General features: G+C 48.0%; 2 protein-coding genes across 3 annotated transcripts; one reads left to right on the forward strand and one right to left on the reverse strand.

The window, feature by feature from the left end:
• Window positions 1-769: 769 nt before the first annotated feature.
• On the reverse strand, window positions 770-5,603 carry ATP5PD (ATP synthase peripheral stalk subunit d). The gene is made up of 6 exons (XM_059997899.1): window positions 5,519-5,603; window positions 3,817-3,947; window positions 3,437-3,533; window positions 1,415-1,486; window positions 1,114-1,176; window positions 770-970 (listed from the first exon to the last, which is right to left on the reverse strand). Exons 2-6 carry the CDS (start codon window positions 3,936-3,938, stop codon window positions 839-841), a joined length of 486 nt encoding a protein of 161 aa, XP_059853882.1. The 5' UTR covers window positions 3,939-3,947; window positions 5,519-5,603; the 3' UTR covers window positions 770-838.
• On the forward strand, window positions 5,604-21,141 carry KCTD2 (potassium channel tetramerization domain containing 2). Of its 2 annotated transcripts, XM_059997898.1 has the most exons (7): window positions 5,604-5,893; window positions 6,013-6,183; window positions 7,799-7,907; window positions 10,443-10,534; window positions 14,863-14,958; window positions 17,053-17,178; window positions 18,294-21,141. In XM_059997898.1, the coding sequence occupies exons 1-7, from the start codon at window positions 5,639-5,641 to the stop codon at window positions 18,321-18,323; spliced, it is 879 nt and encodes a 292-aa protein (XP_059853881.1). In that variant the 5' UTR covers window positions 5,604-5,638; the 3' UTR covers window positions 18,324-21,141. The 2 variants fall into 2 exon arrangements, with proteins under 2 accessions (XP_059853881.1, XP_059853880.1); XM_059997897.2 differs by having other exon boundaries at window positions 5,714-6,183.
• The last annotated feature ends 860 nt before the right edge of the window (window positions 21,142-22,001 follow it).

Below are 22,001 nucleotides of genomic sequence, written 5' to 3' on the forward strand. Positions count from 1 at the left end.
TTTTTTTTTGCGGTACACGGGCCTCTCACTGTTGTGGCCTCTCCCGTTGCGGAGCACAGCCTCTGCACACGCAGGCTCAGCGGCCATGGCTCATGGGCCCAGCTGCTCCGCGGCATGTGGGATCTTCCCGGACTGGGGCACGAACCCGTGTCCCCTGCATCGGCAGGCAGACTCCCAACCACTGCGCCACCAGGGAAGCCCCCACCACCTCATCTTACTTTAAACCACCTACACTTCCTGGCATTGCTCAGGAGTCCTGCTAACTACAATCAATACTAGGATCATTTTTAATGAAACGATGGAATTAAAATAATTTCCTATGTTCATATACAAAGCTATAACAGGTTTTAACTTTGTGACAAAATTTCTTTTCATACCACATTTAAACTGAAGAGCTGAAGCACAGAAAAGTAGATCCCTGCTGCTACTCGCCCTGCTGTTACATCTGCATGTGACTTTCTGATGGACACGTAGAAGGAAGCACTCCCTAGGAATCAATGGTTTGAAAGCAAAGAGAAAGTTCAAGGCAATCAGTAGATAATGATTCCTCTTTACCATATTCCAGTGAAAAACACTGTCATCGACCCTACTGTTATTTGTTAAGATTTCAGCAGCCCTGGGGGCTCAGCAACTGGCTCCTACAGGCCCTCACCATTAGGCAACAGCACACACCTATAGGCATACCTTTCCATTTTAACAAAAGCTCCGCTCCCAGTGAGGTAACTCCAGAGTTTAACTATCTCAACCGCAAAGGAGCAGACACACACAGCACTATATAATTATTTTTAATGTCCAGAGTTTATAATTCAAGGGCCAGAGCTTTCTCCCAGACTCAAGTTTATAACTGCTCAATTGGCTGGTGAGGCCAGTAGGGATACTTCTTCTTATCTAATTTGGTGTCTGGGAAGACTTCATTCAAGTCCTCAATGGTCATCTGATCAAATGGAATGATGTTCTTCATCTTCTCCAGCTAGAAAAAGACGGGAACTGTGTTAAGATAAATAGGGCTGCAGAGATGCAAAAAAGAATCCAAGGTGGGTTACCCCCACTAGGTGAAAGATGTGTGGCCGTGAAAGAGAGGAAATATAAGCAAAGGCCTAGGCTCATCCTTACCTCTTTCTTGTATTCCTCAATCCTGGTCTTAGAGAGAGACAAAAACTCAGCACAAATTTTCACCTTTTAAGAGAAGGGAGAAATTCTGTTTACAGAAACGTAATCATACAGTATGTCCTCCTCTGCTGGTTTCTTTCACTCACATAATTATTCTGAGGTTCATCCATGTTATTGCGTTTATTAATAGTTCATTCCTTTCTATTGATCCTTTAAAGTCACTCCACCTTAACCTTACTAGGAAGAAACAGAACTGTCAGGAATTAAGAGAATTTTAGAATAAATAAGAGCCTCCAATACTTACATCTTTTTCTTCTTCAGCATCCACCTGGGCAGTATATTTATCCTCCGGCACAGGAACCTTCAGGGCATTAAACTACAAAACAGTGACAGTGAGTTGTCATTAATATAACCAAGAGCCCCCCAAAAGGGCTCAAAGCTGCTAATCGTAATAGAGCGTATAAAAACACATTCTCCGTTCAGGGAGGAAACCAGCATGCATCTAGGGCGTCGTAGTGGAAAGAGTACTAGACTACCAAGGGAAGCTCAAGGTTCTTCTCTGCCCCATCACTAACTAACTGGAGACCTTGGACAATTCTTTATTACAGTGAGCTTCAGTTTCTTCACCTGATAAAGACAGTTGGACTTGATGACCTCAAAGAACCCTGCAGTTCTAAAGAAATTCTGATCTGTTTTTTTTTTTAAAGAATTCTGCATTTTATTGCACTCAAATAACATTGAACAGAAGACGTTTACATTATTTTTAGAAAATCCACTGATGTTGCCCAGCTTGGCATATGTTTGTAAAAGACAAGGCTCATTCATTGAGATATTTGGAATTGGAACGTATTTGACGTTGACCACAGCATAATGAATCCTCAGTGTCCAGAGTTCTAGAGATGATTATATACAAAAATCCAGAAAAATTTACTTTACACATTTATCAGTTCTATGTCACTCCTAAGTTTCCCTAAAAACATATGGCTTTATAAAAAGTAGTGTTCTAGGATTTCCCTGGTGGCACAGTGGTTAAGAATCCGCCTGCCAATGCAGGGGACATGGATTCAATCCCTGGTCCAGAAAGATCCCATATGCCATGGAGCATCTAAGCCCGTGCGCCACAACTACTGAGCCTGCGCTCTAGAGCCCATGAGCCACAACTACTGAGCTCGCATGCCACAACTACTAAAGCCTGCATGCCTAGAGCCCTTGCTCCGCAACAAGAGAAGCCACCGCAATGAGAAGCCTGCGCACCGCAATGAAGAGTAGCCCCCGCTCGCCGCGACTAGAGGAAGCTCGCGCGCAGCAGCAGAGACCCAACACAGCCAAAGAAACGTAGTGTTCTATAATTCACAATAGAAAGTAAGAGCTTTATTAGATGTTGAGTAGCAACTCTGTATTACCCAGATCACAGGTTTAGAAAATTATTGGTTTTTTTCTAATGTATTACTTTGGGTTTCACTACACTATGGTTCAGCATTAATTACTACAGTGTAACAATGCTCTCCAATGATAAATATATAAAATCTCTTTGATTTTCTTTTTAAAAATTTATTTATTATTATTATTTTTTTTGGCTGCACCACACGGCATGCAGGATCTTACTTCCCTGACCAGGGATTGAACCTGTGCCCCCTGCAGTGGAAGTACAAAGTCCGAACCACTGGACCGCCAGGGAAGTCCCCTGATTTCTCTTTTAAAAGAAACCGTAGTGGACTGGCGTAAGTCATGTTTGCATAATGGAGATGGAGGAGATGGTCTCCTTAGAAGACAGCTTAGTGTTGTGGCCCCAGCACTTAGCACTGCACCTGGCACAGAGTGGGCCCTCAATAAGCAACTGTTGAATCAACAAACTACAGATGCTGAAATTTAACATCAGAAGAGGATAGGTGAGCAAGAGATCACAGCTCCAAGGGACATTAAAAAAGACAGCAGAGAAAAGAGGAAAACAGTAAAAGGATAGAAAAATAATGTTACGTTTGTTCTAAAAGGAGACAGGTGGGGAGCTAAGAAGGAACTCAGAGTTGGCCAGAAACATCCAACTCAAGAGCCCTCTGGCTCCCAGGTTAAGGCTCTGCCATACCGTTTCCTTGGATAAGAAACCAGCTGAATGAAGAGACCCTGAAGTCTCTGCACCTATTTACCATTTAAATCTATCATCACAAGACCTCTGGCCACACCCATCTCTCCTGAGCCTCCTTTGGATTCTGGGTGTTAATTCCACCCCTCTTTCCTCCCTGTCATCCTGCATGTGTAACTGTCCACCGTCCTGCTCCCCAAGCAGGACGTGTTACAAGACCAGAACTTTAGTTGCCTGAAGTCTCACCTTCTTCTCAAAGTCATCCACCAAGCCAGCCTTTGCCACACTGGCCTTGTAGTAAGCCCAGTCGATGGCAGGTGGCTTCTCAGGCAGAGCGGCCAACCTGATCACGTAGAAAAGCAAAAGTTAAGATTGTTCCATGAGCAACAAAAAATTCACACAGCAATTTCCCTGTTCCTTATTCCTATGGCCTGGGGCTATCATCACACTCTTCCCTTGGAGGGAGATCAAAGGAATGCAAAAAAATTACTTGTATTTGGAAAATGCATGGATTTCTTTATACTTTCTGCCGGAAGAACATCAAAAATTCATGTGCAATTCCAAAGCACATTTTGTTTCCACATTAAGTGACAGGTTAAGAGGCTCCCTCTCAGCAAGGTACTGACCTGGAGGTGAGGATCTCATTCCAGGATTTCAGGGAGTTAGCAACAGCCTTCTGGTTGGGGGGTATGATCTCCCCAAAAGCTACCCAGTCAATGGCTTTTAGAGCAAGTTTCCGTCCAGCCATCTGGAGAGCCTAGAAAATAAAACTGGTCAGATCAAAACAGGACTCTTGGAGAGGATCGTCTGAAGGGCATCTTAGAAACATTCAGGTATTTCAGAAATAGATCAGCATCATATGTGTGGGTATATCTGTCAACTAAAGGAATCAGGATTACTAAATCAGAAAGAGGACAATTTACCTTTTCAAATTCAAGGTGTGCAACCTGGCATATAAATATATTCTCTCCCCACTAGATGGTCCTCCCCCTATTCCCCAATTCCTAACCTATCAAAGCCCAGTTCTCTAGTGTTTGCACTCCATGTACCTTTGGAAATACTGATAATGCAACAGTCATGCATTACATAAAATAATTTAAATGCATTTCCACTCAGTTTGCGTTTTATTCACTGATTCTCCAGTGCATAGAACCTGACACATACCCCCATTTCAACAAGGCTTAGTTAAATAGGGCAGACTCTCGACCAAAATTTCCTCACCTGAAAAGTGGGGATAATAGCCCTGCTTACCTAAGAAGGCTGTTAAAAATATCAGATGTAATTGTGCACATCAATTTGCTCTACAATCTTATACAAACTTAAGGGGCTCTCTACCCGCTCCCTGTCAGATTAGTAATACACCTGCACCTTCCTATTCATGTCTGATGATCCCCTGCAGTGTTAGCACAAACCCTGAGTATACTGGCAATACGCTTAAAAAAGGTATTCAATACATGTGTGAATGTGAGAGAAGATGGAAAGTGATTACAGCCATTTTTTTTAAAACCAGGATAGAATATGGGAAAATAGTCAACTTAAACTAAATAAGATCAATGTCAAACATTAGGAAAAAGACTGAAATGTCAAAGGTCTTTACAAGTTATGGGCTGGATTACAAGGAAGATGGAAGAAATCTTCCCCAGGATCTCAAGACACGTATCCAACACCTGCCGCTTCCTTTCACTCTCAGGATAGCTTGTGTTTCCTGGAGTGGAGGTGAGGGGCATCTCTTTAAATACACCAGAGAAATAAGTGCCCTTACAGAGACTTTTCCAAGCACAGAAGATAGGGTTCATAAATGGATTGCTGTCTCTTATCTACTGCTGAATCCCCAGCGCCTAGAACAACAGATCTTGCACAGGAGGTGCTCAGTGAATATTTGCTGAATCGGTAAATGAACCCTGCACTTGAGAAGCTCTGAAAGCTCCACACGCTCGAATGCTGAAACCTTCAGGAGGGAAGGGCACAGCCCTCCAGCCTGCTGGGTGTCACTCAGCAAGCTAAAACGATCTCCCGGCAACGTTTCCGCAGTCTCCAAACCGGACTACTGAAGTCGGCCAGGCTGGGGTCGGGCTGGACGAGACAAGGTTAGTGGAAGTGCCTAAGTCAGACGCGGCAGGGTCACAGACTGGCCCCTGCGACCTCGCGCTCGGGGGAAGGGAAAGGAAGGGAGCGCGGAGCAGCAGCTACAGCCGGGACACTGCCAGCAGGGCAACCGCAGGGCCCGGCGTCCTCGGTAGGGGCGCGACAAGGGTCGGGCCGAGGTTTGCAGGCGGCAGAGCAGAGGAACCCCCTGGGGTCGGACCTAACGCCCCAAACCTCACTCACCTTCACCGACCCCAGCGGCCCACAGTCCACAACACCAAAGAACGGAAGTAGATCACCGGATATCCTCCCCTCAGCCAGCCCCAAAGCCAAGGGGGCGGGCCCTATTTCTCAGATCAGCCAATGGTGATGGGGGCTGGTTCCGGAAGTCCCGTCCCCGAAGGCGGGCGCCTAGCCTCTACTGCCAGGGTCCCCGGGAGCTGGTTGGGGGCGCTCCCGTCCCTCTCCGCCGGCCCCTCCCCCGCCGATGGGCCGGCCCGGCTCTCCCTGCCAAGAGATGGGCCGGCCCGGCGGCGCGCGGGCAGCGGCGGCGGCGGTGGCGGCCCAAGATGGCGGAGCTGCAACTGGACCCGGCGATGGCGGGGCTGGGAGGGGGTGGCGGGAGTGGGCTGGGCGACGGTGGCGGCCCGGGTCGCGGGCCCCCCAGCCCTCGCCCCGCTGGCCCCACGCCCCGCGGGCACGGCCGCCAGCCCACCGCCGCCGCGCAGCCGCTGGAGCCGGGTCCCGGACCGCCCGAGCGGGCAGGGGGCGGTGGAGCCGCCCGCTGGGTCCGGCTGAACGTGGGCGGCACCTACTTCGTGACCACCAGGCAGACCCTAGGCCGGGAGCCCAAGTCTTTTCTCTGCCGCCTCTGCTGCCAGGAGGACCCGGAGCTGGACTCAGACAAGGTGTGCCCCGCCCTCGGGCGCGCCCCCGGCCTTCAGACCCCCTCGTTCCTCCTAGGCTTGTCCCCCGATTCCTGCAACACGCTTCTCACTGGCGGGCACCTCGGGCCGGGACCCCTTCCTCCTCCTATTTCCCCGCCAGGCTAACCCCCGGGGCTATTCTCCCCCATCCTCAGGCGCACGCGGGCTTTCTCTCTGACGCCACCCTTCGTTCTCAGCGGCTCCTTCCCCATACTGTGCCCACCTTCACCCACGAGACCCATTCCACACCCCTTCTCCGTATTCCTCTCTGCACCTCTCATCCCAGCCCCTCAGGTCTGCATGAGTTTTCCCCTGGCTCCTCGTCAGCCCCTCACCGCCTGTGCCAGATGCATCCAGAACTGGGTCAGGGTGAGCTAAGGCATCTTTGTAGCTTTCTCAGACTTCCTCTCGGACCCCTCTGCCAAGTTGGGTGAAAGCCTGGGTCTGATGATGGCTTCGACAGCTGCAGGAAGTGCTTCTCATGATATCACACTTCTTTTCCTGTGGTCCTGGTCCCTGAGCTCCTGTCTGGTAACTGTCATTGTTTTAGGTCGATATTTGAGATCAGATACGTTCCTTGGAAAGAGGTTGTCATTTGCCAGTGCAAACCTAAGCTGACCCGTTAAGACCAGGGAAAATGAAACCCTGAGAGTGCTGTTGGGCAAGTTGCATGGCTGCTAACCAGAGAGTTGAGAGGTGACAAGGCGCCTAACCCGTTTTCAGTTTGAGCTGTTGTCTGAGTTGTTTTTTTAACTTTACACGTTCATCTTTTAGTTTCCGACTTAAAAGCATTGATCATTGCTTACAGCACCTTGTATCCCATAGAGCACTTAGCTGTTACCTTGCAACAGAGCTAGAGTTGGGTAAACATTGGTTGATTTCACTTATTCATCTCCTGCCTCTCCTGTAATAAATCTCAGATTGAAGGAAACCTGTCCTGCCCTTACTATAAAGAGTTTCCAAAACCTTTCTTATTCTAAAGGAATTATTTGATCTACCCCAAATTGTCCTTGTTGCAGTAGAAGCCAGTTTCTTCTTGTTCCCTTTACTGTAAAGATGAGTAGGATTAAAACTGCTCAGAGCCAAGTCCTGGCTGTGCCAAGCTTCCTGTGGGCACAGATCTGGAGTGTGTGAGTTACAGCTGCCAATGCAGACTCCCACGGTTGTTGGCCCTGAGTTCTGGAGCATTGCCAACTGAACAGAGGTTTTCTTAGAATTAGGAATGTGATTCAGGCACAATAGAGAAGCCAGAATGTCCATCTCAAGCAAAAATTTAGATCATGCAACTATGGCATTTTCTTCCTCGGTTTCTTTATAACAAGTATCCCAAAGGAAGAATGTTGGTAATTGCGTCAGAGTAAAAATTTTAGAAGTTCAAGTTAATGCCTAGATGATGAATATGACTGTACATCTGTAACACCCTCCCTGAAATGATCTTGAAGTACAAGATACACAAAGCTAGGCTTCTTGCCAATAGTTTGTGATAAATATCTAGCAAAACTTGCCCTCTCACTCGTCTATTGTGACAGAGAGGTGGAAACCCTGCCCTGACTTAGCCTGAAAGCTCCACAGTGATACCCTTATGTTTGGTTGACAGGACGAGACAGGGGCCTATCTGATTGACAGGGACCCTACCTACTTTGGTCCTATCCTGAACTACCTCCGCCATGGGAAGCTCATCATTACGAAGGAGTTGGCAGAAGAAGGTAAGAACGATGTTTGCATTGGGCGTTTTCAAAGTTCAGGTCAAATCTTTAGAGCTGTTGCACAGATTTGAAATTTTTTTCCCCCACAGATTTTATTTTATTTTATTTTTTTCTGGCCGCGCCGTGCGGCCTGTGGGATCTTAGTTCCCCAACCAGGGATTGAACCCGTGCCCCCTGAATTGGGAGCGAGAAGTCATTCCACTGGACCGCCAGGGAAGTCCTGAGATTTGAATTTTGAGGTTTTCATCAAACTCACGTGCAGTAGATAGTGTAGGAAAGCTTTACGAAAATAAACAGGGAGCCTCCAATTACCTCTCGTCCGAGAGGGTCTTGAAGGAGCCCCTTTCGGTTCGCTTCAGCCTCCTTCGGGAGAAGGAAGCTACGTAGCTCAGCTTCGGAGATAGCTTTGGAGTTTTTTCTGAACCTGCAGAATTGTCAGGACCCCTTTTTACATTTACTTATTACTAGCCGTGAATGTCCACAGCCTGAAGCAACAAATCTCTGACATTTAGCTATTCGTACTTTCAATTTTAGTTTGAACTTGCAGCTGTAAAAGAAATAATAATAAAGGCTTGGCCTCATTTCTTTTAAGACTGGTCTCATGCTTCCTTGTAAATTTTTGCATCTGACCTAATTCATTCTCCAGCCCGTTGTCAGGTGCATCGTTATTTGACTCATCTTTTTGGTTTGTAGAGCATTTGGACCGTAAGTGGGTCTAGACATCTTTCTAAAAGGCTGTCTTGGGGGTGGGATAGGGAGGGTGGGAGGGAGACGCAAGAGGGAGGAGATATGGGGATATATTTATATGTATAGCTGATTCACTGTTATAAAGCAGAAACTAACACACCATTGTAAAGCAATTATACTCCAATAAAGATGTTAAAAAAATAAATAAATAAATAATAAAAGGCTATCTTGGTCTCACTGAGACATTCCGTTGAAGACTGGGGCCTGCCCCTAGAGCCAGGGCACCCTGACCTGGGAGCTTTAGCTCTGCGTGAGAAAGCTGTAATGGCCGTGCTAATTAATGAAGTGGCTGCAGAACACTGCTGCTAAAACCAGTCAAGAGGAATCACTCTCCCTTTTTTTTTCTCCTTAACATTTCAAACGCATACAAAGTAATGGGAATAGTGCAGTAAATTCCACCCAGCATCCAGCTTCAGCAATTACCAACTCATGGGTACTCTTGTTTCTTGAAAAGAGGAATCTGAAGCATCTTTTCTAATGCCTTAAAAAAATTCATTTTGAAATAATTTCAGATTTAGAGAAAAGAACTCCGTTTACCCAGATTCACCAATTTTTAACATTTTTTGGTCATATTTGCATTACAATACATTCTCTGTTTCCTCCTCCCCGCTCTTTTTCCTCTCCCTCTTCTAGTTTTTATTTCAGAACTATTTGAGACTAGGTTACAGACTTCACCCCTTAATGCTGCAGTGTGTACTTCTCAAGAACAGGACATTCTCTCACATAACCACAATACAGTTATCAAATTCAGGAAACTTAATATTGTAGAACACCTTAACTATAGCTTATATTCTAATTTTATCAGTTGTTCCATTAATGGTATTCATAGCAAATTTTATTCCTGGTGCAGGGTCACACATCCCATTTAGTTATCCTGTCTCAGGCCTTTGATATTTTGTTTTTGTTTTATTTATTTATTTATGGCTGTGTTGGGTCTTCATTTCTGTGCGAGGGCTTTCTCTAGTTGTGGCGAGCGGGGGCCACTCTTCATCGTGGTGCGCGGGCCTCTCACTGTCGCGGCCTCTCTTGTTCCGGAGCACAGGCTCCAGACGCGCAGGCTCAGTAGTTGTGGCTCATGGGCCTAGTTGCTCCGCGGCATGTGGGATCCTCCCAGACCGGGTCTCGAACCCGTGTACCCTGCATCGGCAGGCAGATTCTCAACCACTGCGCCACCAGGGAAGCCCAGGCCTTTGATTTTGTTTAGCATGGGATTCTTTTTTTTTGGATTGAACCCAGGGCCTTGGCAGTGAAAGCTGCGAGTCCTAACCACTGGACCGCCAGGGAAGTCCTATGCATGGGATTCTTTCAATGACTGCCTCTTATATTGTTCAAATAATAAGCATCTTGTTAAATTTGGTCCACATAAATTTGCACACACACACACGCACACACACACACACAAACACACAGACCTTTGGTCATTTTTAGGACAAACTGGGCAGAAATTGCAAGCTCAAGAGTTGTCCAGTGGGACTAGTTCCAGGAACTAAGTGACATATGGTAAAGGTGTCCTGCAGCTCACGGGCAGGTGCAGGGAGAGCAGGGGAAGGTGCCAGGTGGGAAGCTGCAGGGGTGAAACGGAGTAAACAGAGCACTGTTGACTCTCTGCCATTGGGGAAAAGGTCACAGGTGCGCACCAAACAGCAAAGGAACGTTTCCCCGGCTGAAGGAGTTAGACTAGACTTGCATTTGAAAGATAGAGTTCTTAGCAAGCTCATGAACTCCAGCCTCTTCCTGCCGTCTTCTGGGGACTTGACACACATCTAACTACAGTTTTGGTCCTTCTAGGTGTGCTGGAGGAAGCGGAGTTTTATAACATTGCGTCTCTCGTGCGACTTGTTAAGGAAAGGATACGGGACAACGAGAACAGAACTTCACAGGTAATGGGTTTTGAGCTCTTAAGGGGAAGCTGTCCCAAGTGGCTCTCTTTGTCCATGTGTCTGGGTGTGACTTGAAATGGATGATGTGATCTCTGGATGATGGCCAGAGCCCTGCCTTTCCCCGTAGAGCCGGAGGTCTCTGTGCGGAACACCGCCCGTCTGCCAGACAGACAGCGTGTACTCTGCCAGCCTTGTTCAGAACAAGGAAACAGAGGAGAAGAAATCACAAAGTAGACGAAACAGCCCCGTGTCCCCTTAGCAGAGCGGGAGGTTGTGGCCGCTCTCCATTTGGCAGTGGGAGGAGCCACTGCACTTGAGGTTCAAAGCCTGTTCTTTCCGGCGGAGTATCTGTCTCCCTTCATGTCCACGTGGAGGCCAAACAAGGCCTTGCTTCCGCCTGTTGGCTTCTGTTTATTAGGACCAGCCTTCAGCCTGTGGCCGTGTCACATCGAGCTCCTGACAGTCTCTTGAAACCAGTCATGGCATAGACTTTGCAAGTGGTTTGCGAATCATGCTTCGAAGAAAATAATGTCAAGCTTCTCTTTTTATTATGAAGTCTGGATTTTTATGCTAACCTAGTAGATATGGTAACAAAAATCAAACAGAATTTGCCACATAGTTTGAAAACAGAACGGAAGGCAGTGAGGCACTCTTACCTCATTTCATGTCTCGTCACCCATCATGTGTCCTAAGTAAGTGGCCACAATAGCTTCTGTTAGGCCCTGGGGACCCCAACTGATAGGAGAAGGTCCACGCCTTCAAGAAGCTTAAAGTCTAGCAAGAGACACAGACACTCCCTTTCATGTATTTAGGCTCTATTTTAAGAGAGTTTAGCTGCGGTAACGGGGCAGAGTTGGACTCCAGCATGACTTGCCTCTTATCCCATCAGATACCGGTGGTGGTCGCTTCATTGAGATCTAATCTATTGCAATATAGAATTTCCCTTGAAATAAGAAGGCAGTATGTTCCTTTTCAAAAGTAAAAAATAGTTCCTTGCTCTTTCTGTGTAAGACTTCAGATATCAAAATTTTTCTGGCTCTAAATGGAATTATCTGGATGAATAACGGACACCTATGCTAAAAAATGAACTCTCTTATACGTTTTATCTCTAGCACTTTGCAAAGGTGGAAAGGCTTATTCATTTAGTTCTCTTACATCTGCCCAATGGCTGAAAGGCTTCTTTTTAATGTTCAAAGATGAACTTGTATTTGGTTTGCAGATTACCATATGAAATATGATCTAGTGTCACCAGTCTTTCTGCCATCTCATAGTATATTTACATGGCATCTTTCACTATTATAGACACTTAATAGATCAGACGTTCCGAGAATATTGCCTCATCCTCAGTTTTCCACATTCCAAAAAACCCCTTTGATTGCTTAATATAAATATTGATGGTACCATAGAGTATGTCATTTGAAACCATTCGAATCGTGGCCCCTGAACACTCAGTTCTTTGCCATTAGCAAATTCCTTGAGAGCGTCGTTAGATTCTATTTGATGACAGCAGTTAATTAGTTCTCTAGATTCTGAGGCTTGTGGATTTATACCCAGTTGGAAGCTTTTTTATTCTAGGAATGTCAAGACCCTTTTGATGTTAATTGATCTTTCCATCTGTCCTCTTTATTTAGTGGAACTCTGGGCAATGGATTTGATGTTGTTCAATGACGTCCCCTTTTGCATTTGTCCCAAGTGGCTCTAAGGCTGAGTGTGGATTTCCGTGGCTGTCCCTTCAAACACGTTATCTCCTTTAACTTGTCTGCTTTGAAAGGAGACGCACATGGCAGACGATAGGGCGAAGCCCAAGATGTGGGGGACCTACTCTGCCCTTTCTCAGTGACCTCACACCTCTTTTACTGGCTGCCACCATTCTATTACTCTGCCGTCCTTGGTAGTATTTTTTGCTAGGTGATTAATCTTGGTGCATTTGAGAGCACCAATGGTTTACTTTGGAAGAGAATAAAAAAGAGGCAGCACAGATATCTTAAATACCTGGGACTTTGACAGCTGTGGCCACTCTCAGGTCTTTCGGATGCTCTCCATCTTACAATATAAAACATCTGGTTGTTTCCGAAATTGGAATTGTCAGAAGATTTGTCCTGTATTTTACATGGAAGAAAATTTTTTTTACCTTAGCACCTTGTTTAATGGTAGCTGTACCTCATTTAGAAGGACAAAGTATACAAGAAAGATTATAATGTTGTCAGGCCGATCTGGGCTCAAGTCCCAGCTCTACCTCCAATCCACTTAATCGCTGTCCAGCTTGGACAAGATACTGTGCTCCGAACACCAGTGTCCCATGTGTAGAAGGAAGCCAACACCTGCCTTCCAGGACTGCAGTGAAGACTAGACGAGAAGGGTGTCACACTTGGGGCTTGTAGCACTCGGTGATCAGTAGCTGCTTTTATTTTTCCAGTATTCCCCAAGTTGTTCTAAAACAAATTTTCTAGGTAGCTGAAGCCAGCTTGTCCTTTTGAAAAAGTGTTAAGTTTTCATCATTCTTAAGGGAACAGTCCATATTTCCTTAAAATCCGACTGAACATAACTGACCCCTCTCTCCATGACCAGGAGTCATTGTTGTGAACCTGGGTTGCTGTTTGTGCCTTATGCCCTCTGGGATGGGCAGTGAGTGTGCAGCTTTGCACCCAGCACTGAATGGTCCCAGATTGCTAAATACCGAGTCCTCCTGTGTGCCTGTAATTGTCCTTCTGGGAACTGGAACTTCCATCTGGCGAGCTTGCCTCCCTGCAGCCACCCTGGCTGTCTCGTGACTGGCGTCTCGTCCCCCATGGGCCAGATCACAAGTGTCAGTGAAGTGCAGGGGCCTTAGTGCTGCAGCCGTGGGGCATCGATTTGAGTTGCTCTGCCTTTTGGCTTTCGGTTCTAACTTACATTCTAGAGAGTTGAGTCTGGCCAGCAAATGGCCTTTCTCTGAATCTTTGACACCAACTGGGTGACCAACAGTTCAATCCTGTCCTTACCCTGACCACCCAGAGTCAGCGTCAGACTCCACGGGTCTCAGATGCCAGTCATAAGTCTGGGTCCCCAGCCGCCTGCACTCTGTCTGGCTTGGTGACAAATTCGGGGGCTCCCACAATGCCCCCTTCACGTTCAGTAATTTACTAGACTAACTCGTGGAATTCAGGAAATGCTCTACTTACTGTAGTTTATTATGAAGGATACAAATGAACAGCCAGATGGAGAGATTCATGGGGTGAAGTCCTAAAGGGTCCTGAGCACAGGAGCCTCTGTCCCCGTGTAGTCAGCACGCGCCAGCCCCCAGCTGCGCAACACACGGATGTGTTTGCCAACCTGGAAGCTCCCTGAACCCCATCGCTTTTTTCAGGACATTCCATTTGGTAGGGAAGGTTGATTATATCATTGGCCTTTGGTAATTGAACTCAATCTCTAGCCCCTCCCCCTTCCCCCAGGGTCACAGGATGGGGCTGAAAGTTCTAATCCTCTAACTCCCTCAGTCTTTCTGGTGACCAGCTCATTAGCATACAAAAGACACTCCCCCATTTATTTATTTATTTGTTTGTTTGTTTTGGTTGCAGCATGAGGGATCTTTTAGTTGCGGCATGCGGACTCTTAGTTGTGGCATGTATGTGGGATCTAGTTCCCCGACCAGAGATCGAACCCGGGCCCCCTACATTGGGAGGGAGGAGTCTTACCCACTGGACCACGAGGGAAGTCCCCAAAAGATACTTCTGTCACTCGAGTTTCCAAAGGTTTTAGGAGGTCTGTGCAAGGAACCAGGAACAAAGACCAAATATTTTTTTGTTGTACACATATCTATAGCAGGAATGTTACCATGTAACACTGAAACACTTCCAGGTAGCTTCAGCAGAGGGTAGAATAGCTTGAACATGTGTATATTATGGGGTCCCTATTTAATGTATTATTCCCATATATAAGGTATCATTCTGGATAAACCAAGATATGGTCTGCATTTTCAGCGTGTATGTCAGCTATAGTGACTGAAGAAGAAAATGTGACTTTCTTGTCCAGAGCAGTTTTATTTTCTACTTTGGGAAATAGATGAAGTCTTCAGTTTATCAGCATATGGTCACTCACATGATTCATCCCTCCAGAGTTCAGGATTATTTTATTTTATTCATGTTCTTGGACCCCTTATTTTCTTCTTGGGTAAGTTTTTATTGAAAAACTACAATGCTGCTTGCAAAGGGGATAGTGGGTGGCCGCCAAGAAAAAAATTCCAAGCAAACTCCTTTCCAGTCTTTATTTTTTGGAAAGTCTCACCGAGGCAGCTGCAAACTGCTGTGCCCTTGAAACCGGTCCTCAAAGTCTGTGTGTGGTTGTCACAGGGCCCCGTGAAGCACGTGTACAGAGTCCTGCAGTGCCAAGAAGAAGAGCTCACGCAGATGGTGTCCACTATGTCTGATGGTTGGAAATTCGAACAGGTAATGTTTCTTTCGTGGGAGCAGCCCTGTATCTCAGTCTCGGAGCCAGTCACCGTCTGTAGCCAGTTAATCACCCTGGGAGTCGGGTGGGGGCCAGGTGTGATCCTGTTCCAAAACGGAGAAAGAGCCGCTCCACGTGGACTCTTTGCGTGGTAGGATGTGATGAGTTGGGGAGAGCTGAGGGTAGTCTTGTGTGTCCCAGCTTCATATCCAGAGTTTCCGCGTGGTTCTGCCCAGAGAGAGCCAGCCAGTTTGTTTAGGCTTGAAAGTGCCTCTCTGGGCTTTTTTCCCTCAGAGGGATTCCTTTCAAAAGTGCTGTGTTTATAAAGCAGAAACTAACACACCATTGTAAAGCAATTACACTCCAATAAAGATGTTTAAAAAAAAAGTGCTTTGTTGACACCTTCTAGAATAAGTAGCTAAAGAAGACTAGGGTTTAGCAACAACCCTCCCTTTGCTTATCCCAGGGTCAGATCTTCATCATTCCGAGTATGTGCGCCATCCACCATGCACAGCGTGGTGAACAGCTGTGATGTGAAGGGATCAGACATCAAGGAGGATGGCGAGGTCCTTTCCATTCACTCTGGGTTTCTCTTCTTTAGCTTTGTGCCTGTGACCTGACTGAGGCATCAAAACAGTGTCTGAGAGCCAGGATTTTACTGCTTTCTTCCACTAGATGGCAGAATCGTTCATCTGTTGTCTTCAAGGGAGGCTGAGCATGAACAGAATGACTGTGTTATAAATTCAATGAATCATGCCTGTTTTTAGGTAGAGTTTAAGAGGTCAGCTGAACTGTCACCATAAGCTTACCTTCTTACATAACAGTTACTCTATGTGTTAACAGTATTACGTTATAGATCAAACACACAGGTGTCTCTGTCTTCAGAACCAATACTGGATGATTCCTCACACTCAGCTCCACTGCAGAATCAGTGCTACCTGTATGTGGCAGCCTAGTTCTTGTTCAGGTGTTCTTCAAAATGTCATCATACTTCCACTCCAGAAGTAGTTTTTCCCTGGTATAAAGTTTCAAAGACAAAGGATATTATAACAACTTTTTTTTTTTTAATAAAAAATTATTTATTTATTTTTGGCTGCATTGGATCTTCATTGCTGCACTCGGGCTTTCTTTAGTTTCGGTGAGCGGGGGCTACTCTTTGTTGTGGCTCGCAGGCCCTAGAGCTCAGGCTCAGTAGTTGTGGCGCGCGGGCTTAGTTGCTCCGCGGCACGTGGGATCTTCCCGGACCAGGGATTGAACCTGTGTCCCCTGCCTTGGAAGGTGGATCCTTAACCACTGTGCCACCAGGGAAGTCCCTAAAACAACTTTTTAAAACTATTCTTTGTGAAACTAATGAATAATTTATCCTGTTTTTCTCATCTTATTGATGTGCTGTTGGAGGACCAAGTCTGCTCCCTTTGACTCCATTACACGGAGGAGGAAGTTAAGGCCCAGGAAGGCTGAGGTGTCCACAGCCCGGTCATACAGCAAGTCAGCCATGGTCTCCCGACTTGAGGCCTTGCGGACTTGCCAGGATGACCACACCCTCGGGCTCAGCTTCTCCTTCCCTGCATCCGTATTTCCTCTTTAGACTAGAGCCTGAGTTCAATTCACCAAAAAGGTTAGAAGTTCCAGCAGCATTTGGCTTGAGCAGCTCTTCAGTGACTCTCGCGTGGTGCTTTCCAGAGCCTCCCGAGCTCCGGTCTCCTGTCTAGGACTTCTGCTTAAAGATGAGCCAGCTCTGTGTAGGTGTTTTGGCTGAAGCAAGTGTCCGTTTTCATTCACAGAAGCATTCTATTTCCCCTCAATGTTTGCTAGAAGGAATAATGTGACCGTATCAATCCTGGCTGCTGCCTTTGGCACTGTTTCAAGTGCTTGGGTGAGGGGACAGTGGCAGAACTCACACTTTTCTTTGGGGAAGCCTGGTGCACAGCTGGGATCCAGTTATCCCCTGGGGCCTTGATAGACCCAGAGAATTCTTCATCCTTTGAGCAGCAAAACAACAAAAGTTCAGTGAGGAGGAGGGTTTGATTTGTGTGCCACTTAAATATTTTAAGATCACTATTTGTATGTTCACCATATTCTTGTTTTATCAGCTAATCAGCATCGGATCTTCCTATAACTATGGAAATGAGGATCAGGCAGAATTCCTCTGTGTTGTCTCCAGAGAATTAAATAATTCTACCAATGGCATTGTCATTGAGCCGAGCGAGAAGGCAAAGGTAAGTTCCTTCACCCGACTTTCGTCTCTGACCCTTTGCTCTCAGCCCCTGCGCAGGCCTTGCCTGAACTGTTGCTCACAGGTTCTTCCCTTTCCTTCTCAAGCCAGCTTTGCATTTCCCCTTCATTTTGGCCTTTTGACTGTTGTAATTTATTTTTCTTTCTTGGCTGTGTTGGGTCTTTGTTGCTGCACGCGGGCTTTGGCGAGCGGGGGCTACTCTTCGTTGCAGTGTGCGGGCTTCTCACTGTCGTGGCTTCTCTTGTTGCAGAGCACGGGCTCTAGGCGCACGGGCTTCAGTAGTTGTGGCTCGCGGGCCCTAGAGCACAGGCTTAGTAGTTGTAGCGCACGGGCTTAGTTGCTCCGTGGCATGTGGGATCTTCCCAGACCAGGGAACGAACCTGTGTCCCCTGCATTGGCAGGCGGATTCTTATCCACTGCACCACCCGGGGAGCCCCTGACTGTTGTATATTAAATCAGGACTTTTGGAGCAGTGACAGAGGCTTTTAGTTAGGACATGTGAACCAAAATAGGGTAGTCTTTTCCCAGCCTCTGTCAAATCAATGAAAAAGCTTATGGCCATTAATTACTATAAGGTGAGAATTCTGAAACTCAAAATTGGAAAGTATTTTACCTTTATATTTTGAAACTGTTCTCTCTCTCTCTCTCTTTCTCTGCCATCTCAAGAGAAAAGGTGTTTGGTTACTTTTGTGATTCCCCCCGCCCCCTGACGCCCTGAAGTTACTGGAAAATGGTTGCACACTGTTATCTTGTTTCCTCCATTGTGCCCCCTCGTACACAGACACACATACATGCTTCTAAATCATCAGTATGTGGTGAGCCCGGACTGTGTCCTTTCTCACAGGGGAAGTGGTCCAACAACACGTAAACTTAGGCCTGGCCGTGTTCAGCAAAAGTCTTTTACAACTGCAGTGCTTCAGGGGCGGTTGCCTGGCTTCCTGGGGTAACAGCGATTGTCGTGCTGCTCCGTGGGGTCCAGTGGAAAGCGGCTCCGGGGCTCTTTCTCTTCCCTTGGCGGTCCGCTAAGCAACCACCGCCCAAAAGCAGTCTGCATTCAGCCTCCAAGCCTCAGCCCTCTTCCCCACCTTCCCCTTCCAGATTCTTCAGGAGAGAGGATCTCGGATGTAAAGTCCGGAGTCCTAACCGACGAGAGAGCAACCCAGCAGAGCACCTCTGTGAAGTTAAATCTTGCTCCTGTACAGTAACCGAGCTACTGCAAAGCAAAGCTGAGCCTGGCCCCCCGGTGGAGAAGTGTTCTGGTCAAAACCAAAGGAACCCCAGCCCCACCCACAGGAACCGGAAGACAGAGGCCGCTTCCGGCTGCAGAATACCTTTTCAGTACCTGCTTCTGTTTTCTTAGCCAATGTTACAACAAATCTTTATGAGAGCAGCTGGGCCGGGTTCTCAGCTGGAGCTGATCTAGGGCTAGGGGGAGGGGAAGAGGAAGGCCTAGGTCTTTGCACATATGCTGTGCTTCAAGGAAGCTGGAGCAAAGGAAGAGGTTTTTCCCTGCGCCGTGCCATGTTTCCACCTGAGTGGGCCACGTCGGACATTAGCAGCCGCTTTGTAACACCATCTTTCCCGGCCCATGCACCCCCAAATAATGCAGCAGATGCAAAGGGTTCTAGCTTCAGGTTGTTGAACTGAGGTTTGGATAGAGTTGCCAGAGTACCCCACATTCCTATGAACAAAGCCTCTTGGAGGAGGGGGAGGATAGGGTGTCCTTGGTGGTGGTTGGAGACTGGGGATCGCAGCTCTGGGTTCAGGGCACCCAGCTGCTACCATGTTCAGCTTTGCGTCATTTGTCTCCAGCAGCCTGGACCCCCCAGATAGCTTGCTTTCTCCCCAAGAAGAGGTTTGAGGCAGGCGGCACCTGCGCCGAATCAGACAGACAGACAGGCGCTTTAGGTAGTTGATGTAACTGCTTCTGCAGCCTTTTCTTGCCCTCCATTGGCCCATCTTCCTTCCCTGACTTTTTAAACTGGGGCTGAGGGTAAAGGGACTTTGGACCCTCGATGGCTTGGGGTGGGGCCGGCTGTTTTCTTTGAAAGTTGCCAAATGTGTTATATTGTCGTATCCAAAAGTGGTATCATTTTTGTGATCGTCTCTTGGAAATGCCTTGACCAAAAGTGCGATATTTGTGTCTCTTCTTGGTTTCTGACCTGGGCGGCGTCAGTGAGCCCCACCCCCCACCATCCCCCATAGTGTGTGTGGGTTTGCTGGGCAGTCTGAGGACTCCCCCGTCTCTGACCTAGCCCTCACCACCACTTCTTTCTTGGAGTGCCAAGGTGTCGAGGATCAAACGCTGTTGGACCCAGAGGAGGAAAGCCCTCCTTTGGACTGTGCCCTCGGAGCTGGTAACTGGACTCTCTAAGCTTTTGAGTCTCGATGAGCAGTCGTGGAACGCAAAGGGACCAGAGAATCCTGACTTTGCCCCGGGTGGCTTTCTTAGGGTGGCAGATGGTCTGGAGGAGGGGGAGGTGCCCGTGGGGAATGCTCCATCCATAAGAGCCCCTCAAGCCCATGGCTCCTGGGCGCCTTCAAAGCTGAGGTTCTCTCTGCTCCACAGCTCAGCTGCTTACTGCGTGGGTCTGGGGTCATGGTGTTTTGGAAATGACTATCGACTAAGCCAAATGTCTTCCGAGCCTGTGACCTGCCCCTGCCCAGGTGACCTAACCCTTCTCCAGGATTCGCACGTTGCCCTCATGTGTCTGTGTAGAGTAGGGTAGAAGTGTGTATCCAGGGCGTCTGCTGACACGCCGTGTCTGCGCACCAACGTGAACGTGCACGTCGGCACCTCGGAAGTCTGGCCCGAGCCCAGGATTTTTACAGTTGTAAAACGTTAGAGGAACTTCTACCTACAATAAAAACAGTCACCCCTTCAGAAAGGTGACAGATGGCCATCCTGTCATCTTTCAGGGAAAAAAAAGATTTTGAGTGAGTCAAGGAAAAGCTGCCCTGAGTAGCACAGAGCGATGGGCGAGGTGCTCTTTGGCCGATCTGAATAAGAACCGTCGGACTGAAAGGAGGGAAAGCAGCTGCATCTGGGGCCTCGTGGCCAATCAGGTTTGCTTTCTGGGGCTCACCTGATGGTCAGCCTCTGTTCCCAAGCCAGCAAGGAGGAGCGAGGAGGCGCGGGCCAGCACCTCAGGATGCACTGTTTCTTTCATCATGCTTCTCAGAGGTCCACCGTGGAGCCTGCGAAAAGACTGCTGAGCCCCTTGCTAAGTGATCTGAGGAACTAGAGGGCTGCCTTTCACCAAGCTTCCCTCCTCCCGGCAACCCCATGACAATTTCAGTTGTTCCAATGCTCCAGGAATCTGAGAGTGATTCGTTTCTTAAGGTTTCTGGAAAAGTGTTTTACCCAAACCCTCTATGAACCTAGTTGGTGTTTTTTTCTTGAAAGCCTTCTCCCTCCGGGGGAGTAACTTCAGGCAGAGGTCTGGCCATGGGCTGGGGGGTATCACATGACCAGTGACCCACGCTCTCCAGCTGCCCAGGGCTGCCACGTGGGGAGTGTCTCCCTGCTTCCTTCCCTGCCCAGGTCCGAGGCCGTGGGTGATGCAGGCCAGACCCAGGGAGCAGCCTGGCGTCTCCTGAGTGATGACCCCGAAGCCCGCTTCCATCTTCTCCTCAGAACCTGCTCTTTTTTGGCAGTGAGGCAGGGCCCAACCTCCTCTAGAGTAACTTAGTTTCTGCACAATTTTAACTGATCTCAGGGGTGTCCGTGAGGTGCAGAGGAGGAAGGGACAGAGATGCTGAGGGAGTAGGGCTGAGAAGTCACCCACACCCTCCAGCATGGCCTTTGAGCCAGGCCTTAGGGACCATGCCTGTCACTTGTGGGTGCCCTTTGTTACCATTTGTGTGTTTGAATAAAGTCTGAAATGCTGTGACCCCTTTTTTTTTTCTCTCTGGTCAATAAAGACATGAAACAGACTTCTGAATCTTGAAACTTTTGGTGTATGTTTTCCGATACTGCGAGCTCCTGGGTTCCTGCTGTCACTCACTATTGGTGATTGTCATGCTGTCCTCAGGGGATGAATTTCACTGCACCTTTTTCTAGCAGGGCTTCTTACAAAGCCCTGATTTCTCCTGCTGCTAAAACTGCCTGAGGGGGTGTTGGGCCTTCTTCCTCCTGGCTTTCATTTGACTGCATCTGAAAGGACCCAGAGAGCGCCCAGAAACAGAAGGTGGGGACAGATGGGCTTCCCACCAGAGAGCCGGAAAGAGACAGGGGGCGGGCATGAGGTGGTTTTCAAGGGAAGAAAGTCTTCCTGGAAGAGAATAAGGGACGGGGTGCCCATTTTCTCTGCAAGGAAGGGGAGGGGTAAGAAACGTGAGGTGAGAATCGAGTCACCAGCACGTCAAGTATTGATCCCTAAGGCATCAGGCGGGGTGTGGGATCCTCAAAAGGCGTTAGGTCGTCCCTCCTATGGGGCGCTTACAGTTGGGGAGGTGGTGTGTACACAGAAAGGTACTGAGCAAGGTGTGTGGCTGTAACAGCTCCGACGGGAGACCACAGCCGTCGTCGACAGGTGGTGGAGAAAGGAGAGGACCCAGGGGACTCGGGTGTCACAGCTGTAGTGGTCGCAGGACACAGTTATCGCTCCCGGGACTGGGGAGCAAAGGGAAGAGGCTGGCATTAAACGGTCGAGGCTGGGAGGGGGGGCCCTGTAGAGGGATGCTGCCATCTCAGGGCTCAGTGAGGCTGCTGCTGGGAGCGCGGAAAACCACAAAGGAACCGCACTGCTGGGACCAGCTGTTGCCGCCGGAGCAAAGCTGCGTCGCTGTGGTTTCTCTAACAGG

Source organism: Delphinus delphis, chromosome 19 (assembly GCF_949987515.2).
Source record: "Delphinus delphis chromosome 19, mDelDel1.2, whole genome shotgun sequence".
In the NCBI taxonomy this organism is placed as follows: domain Eukaryota; kingdom Metazoa; phylum Chordata; class Mammalia; order Artiodactyla; family Delphinidae; genus Delphinus; species Delphinus delphis.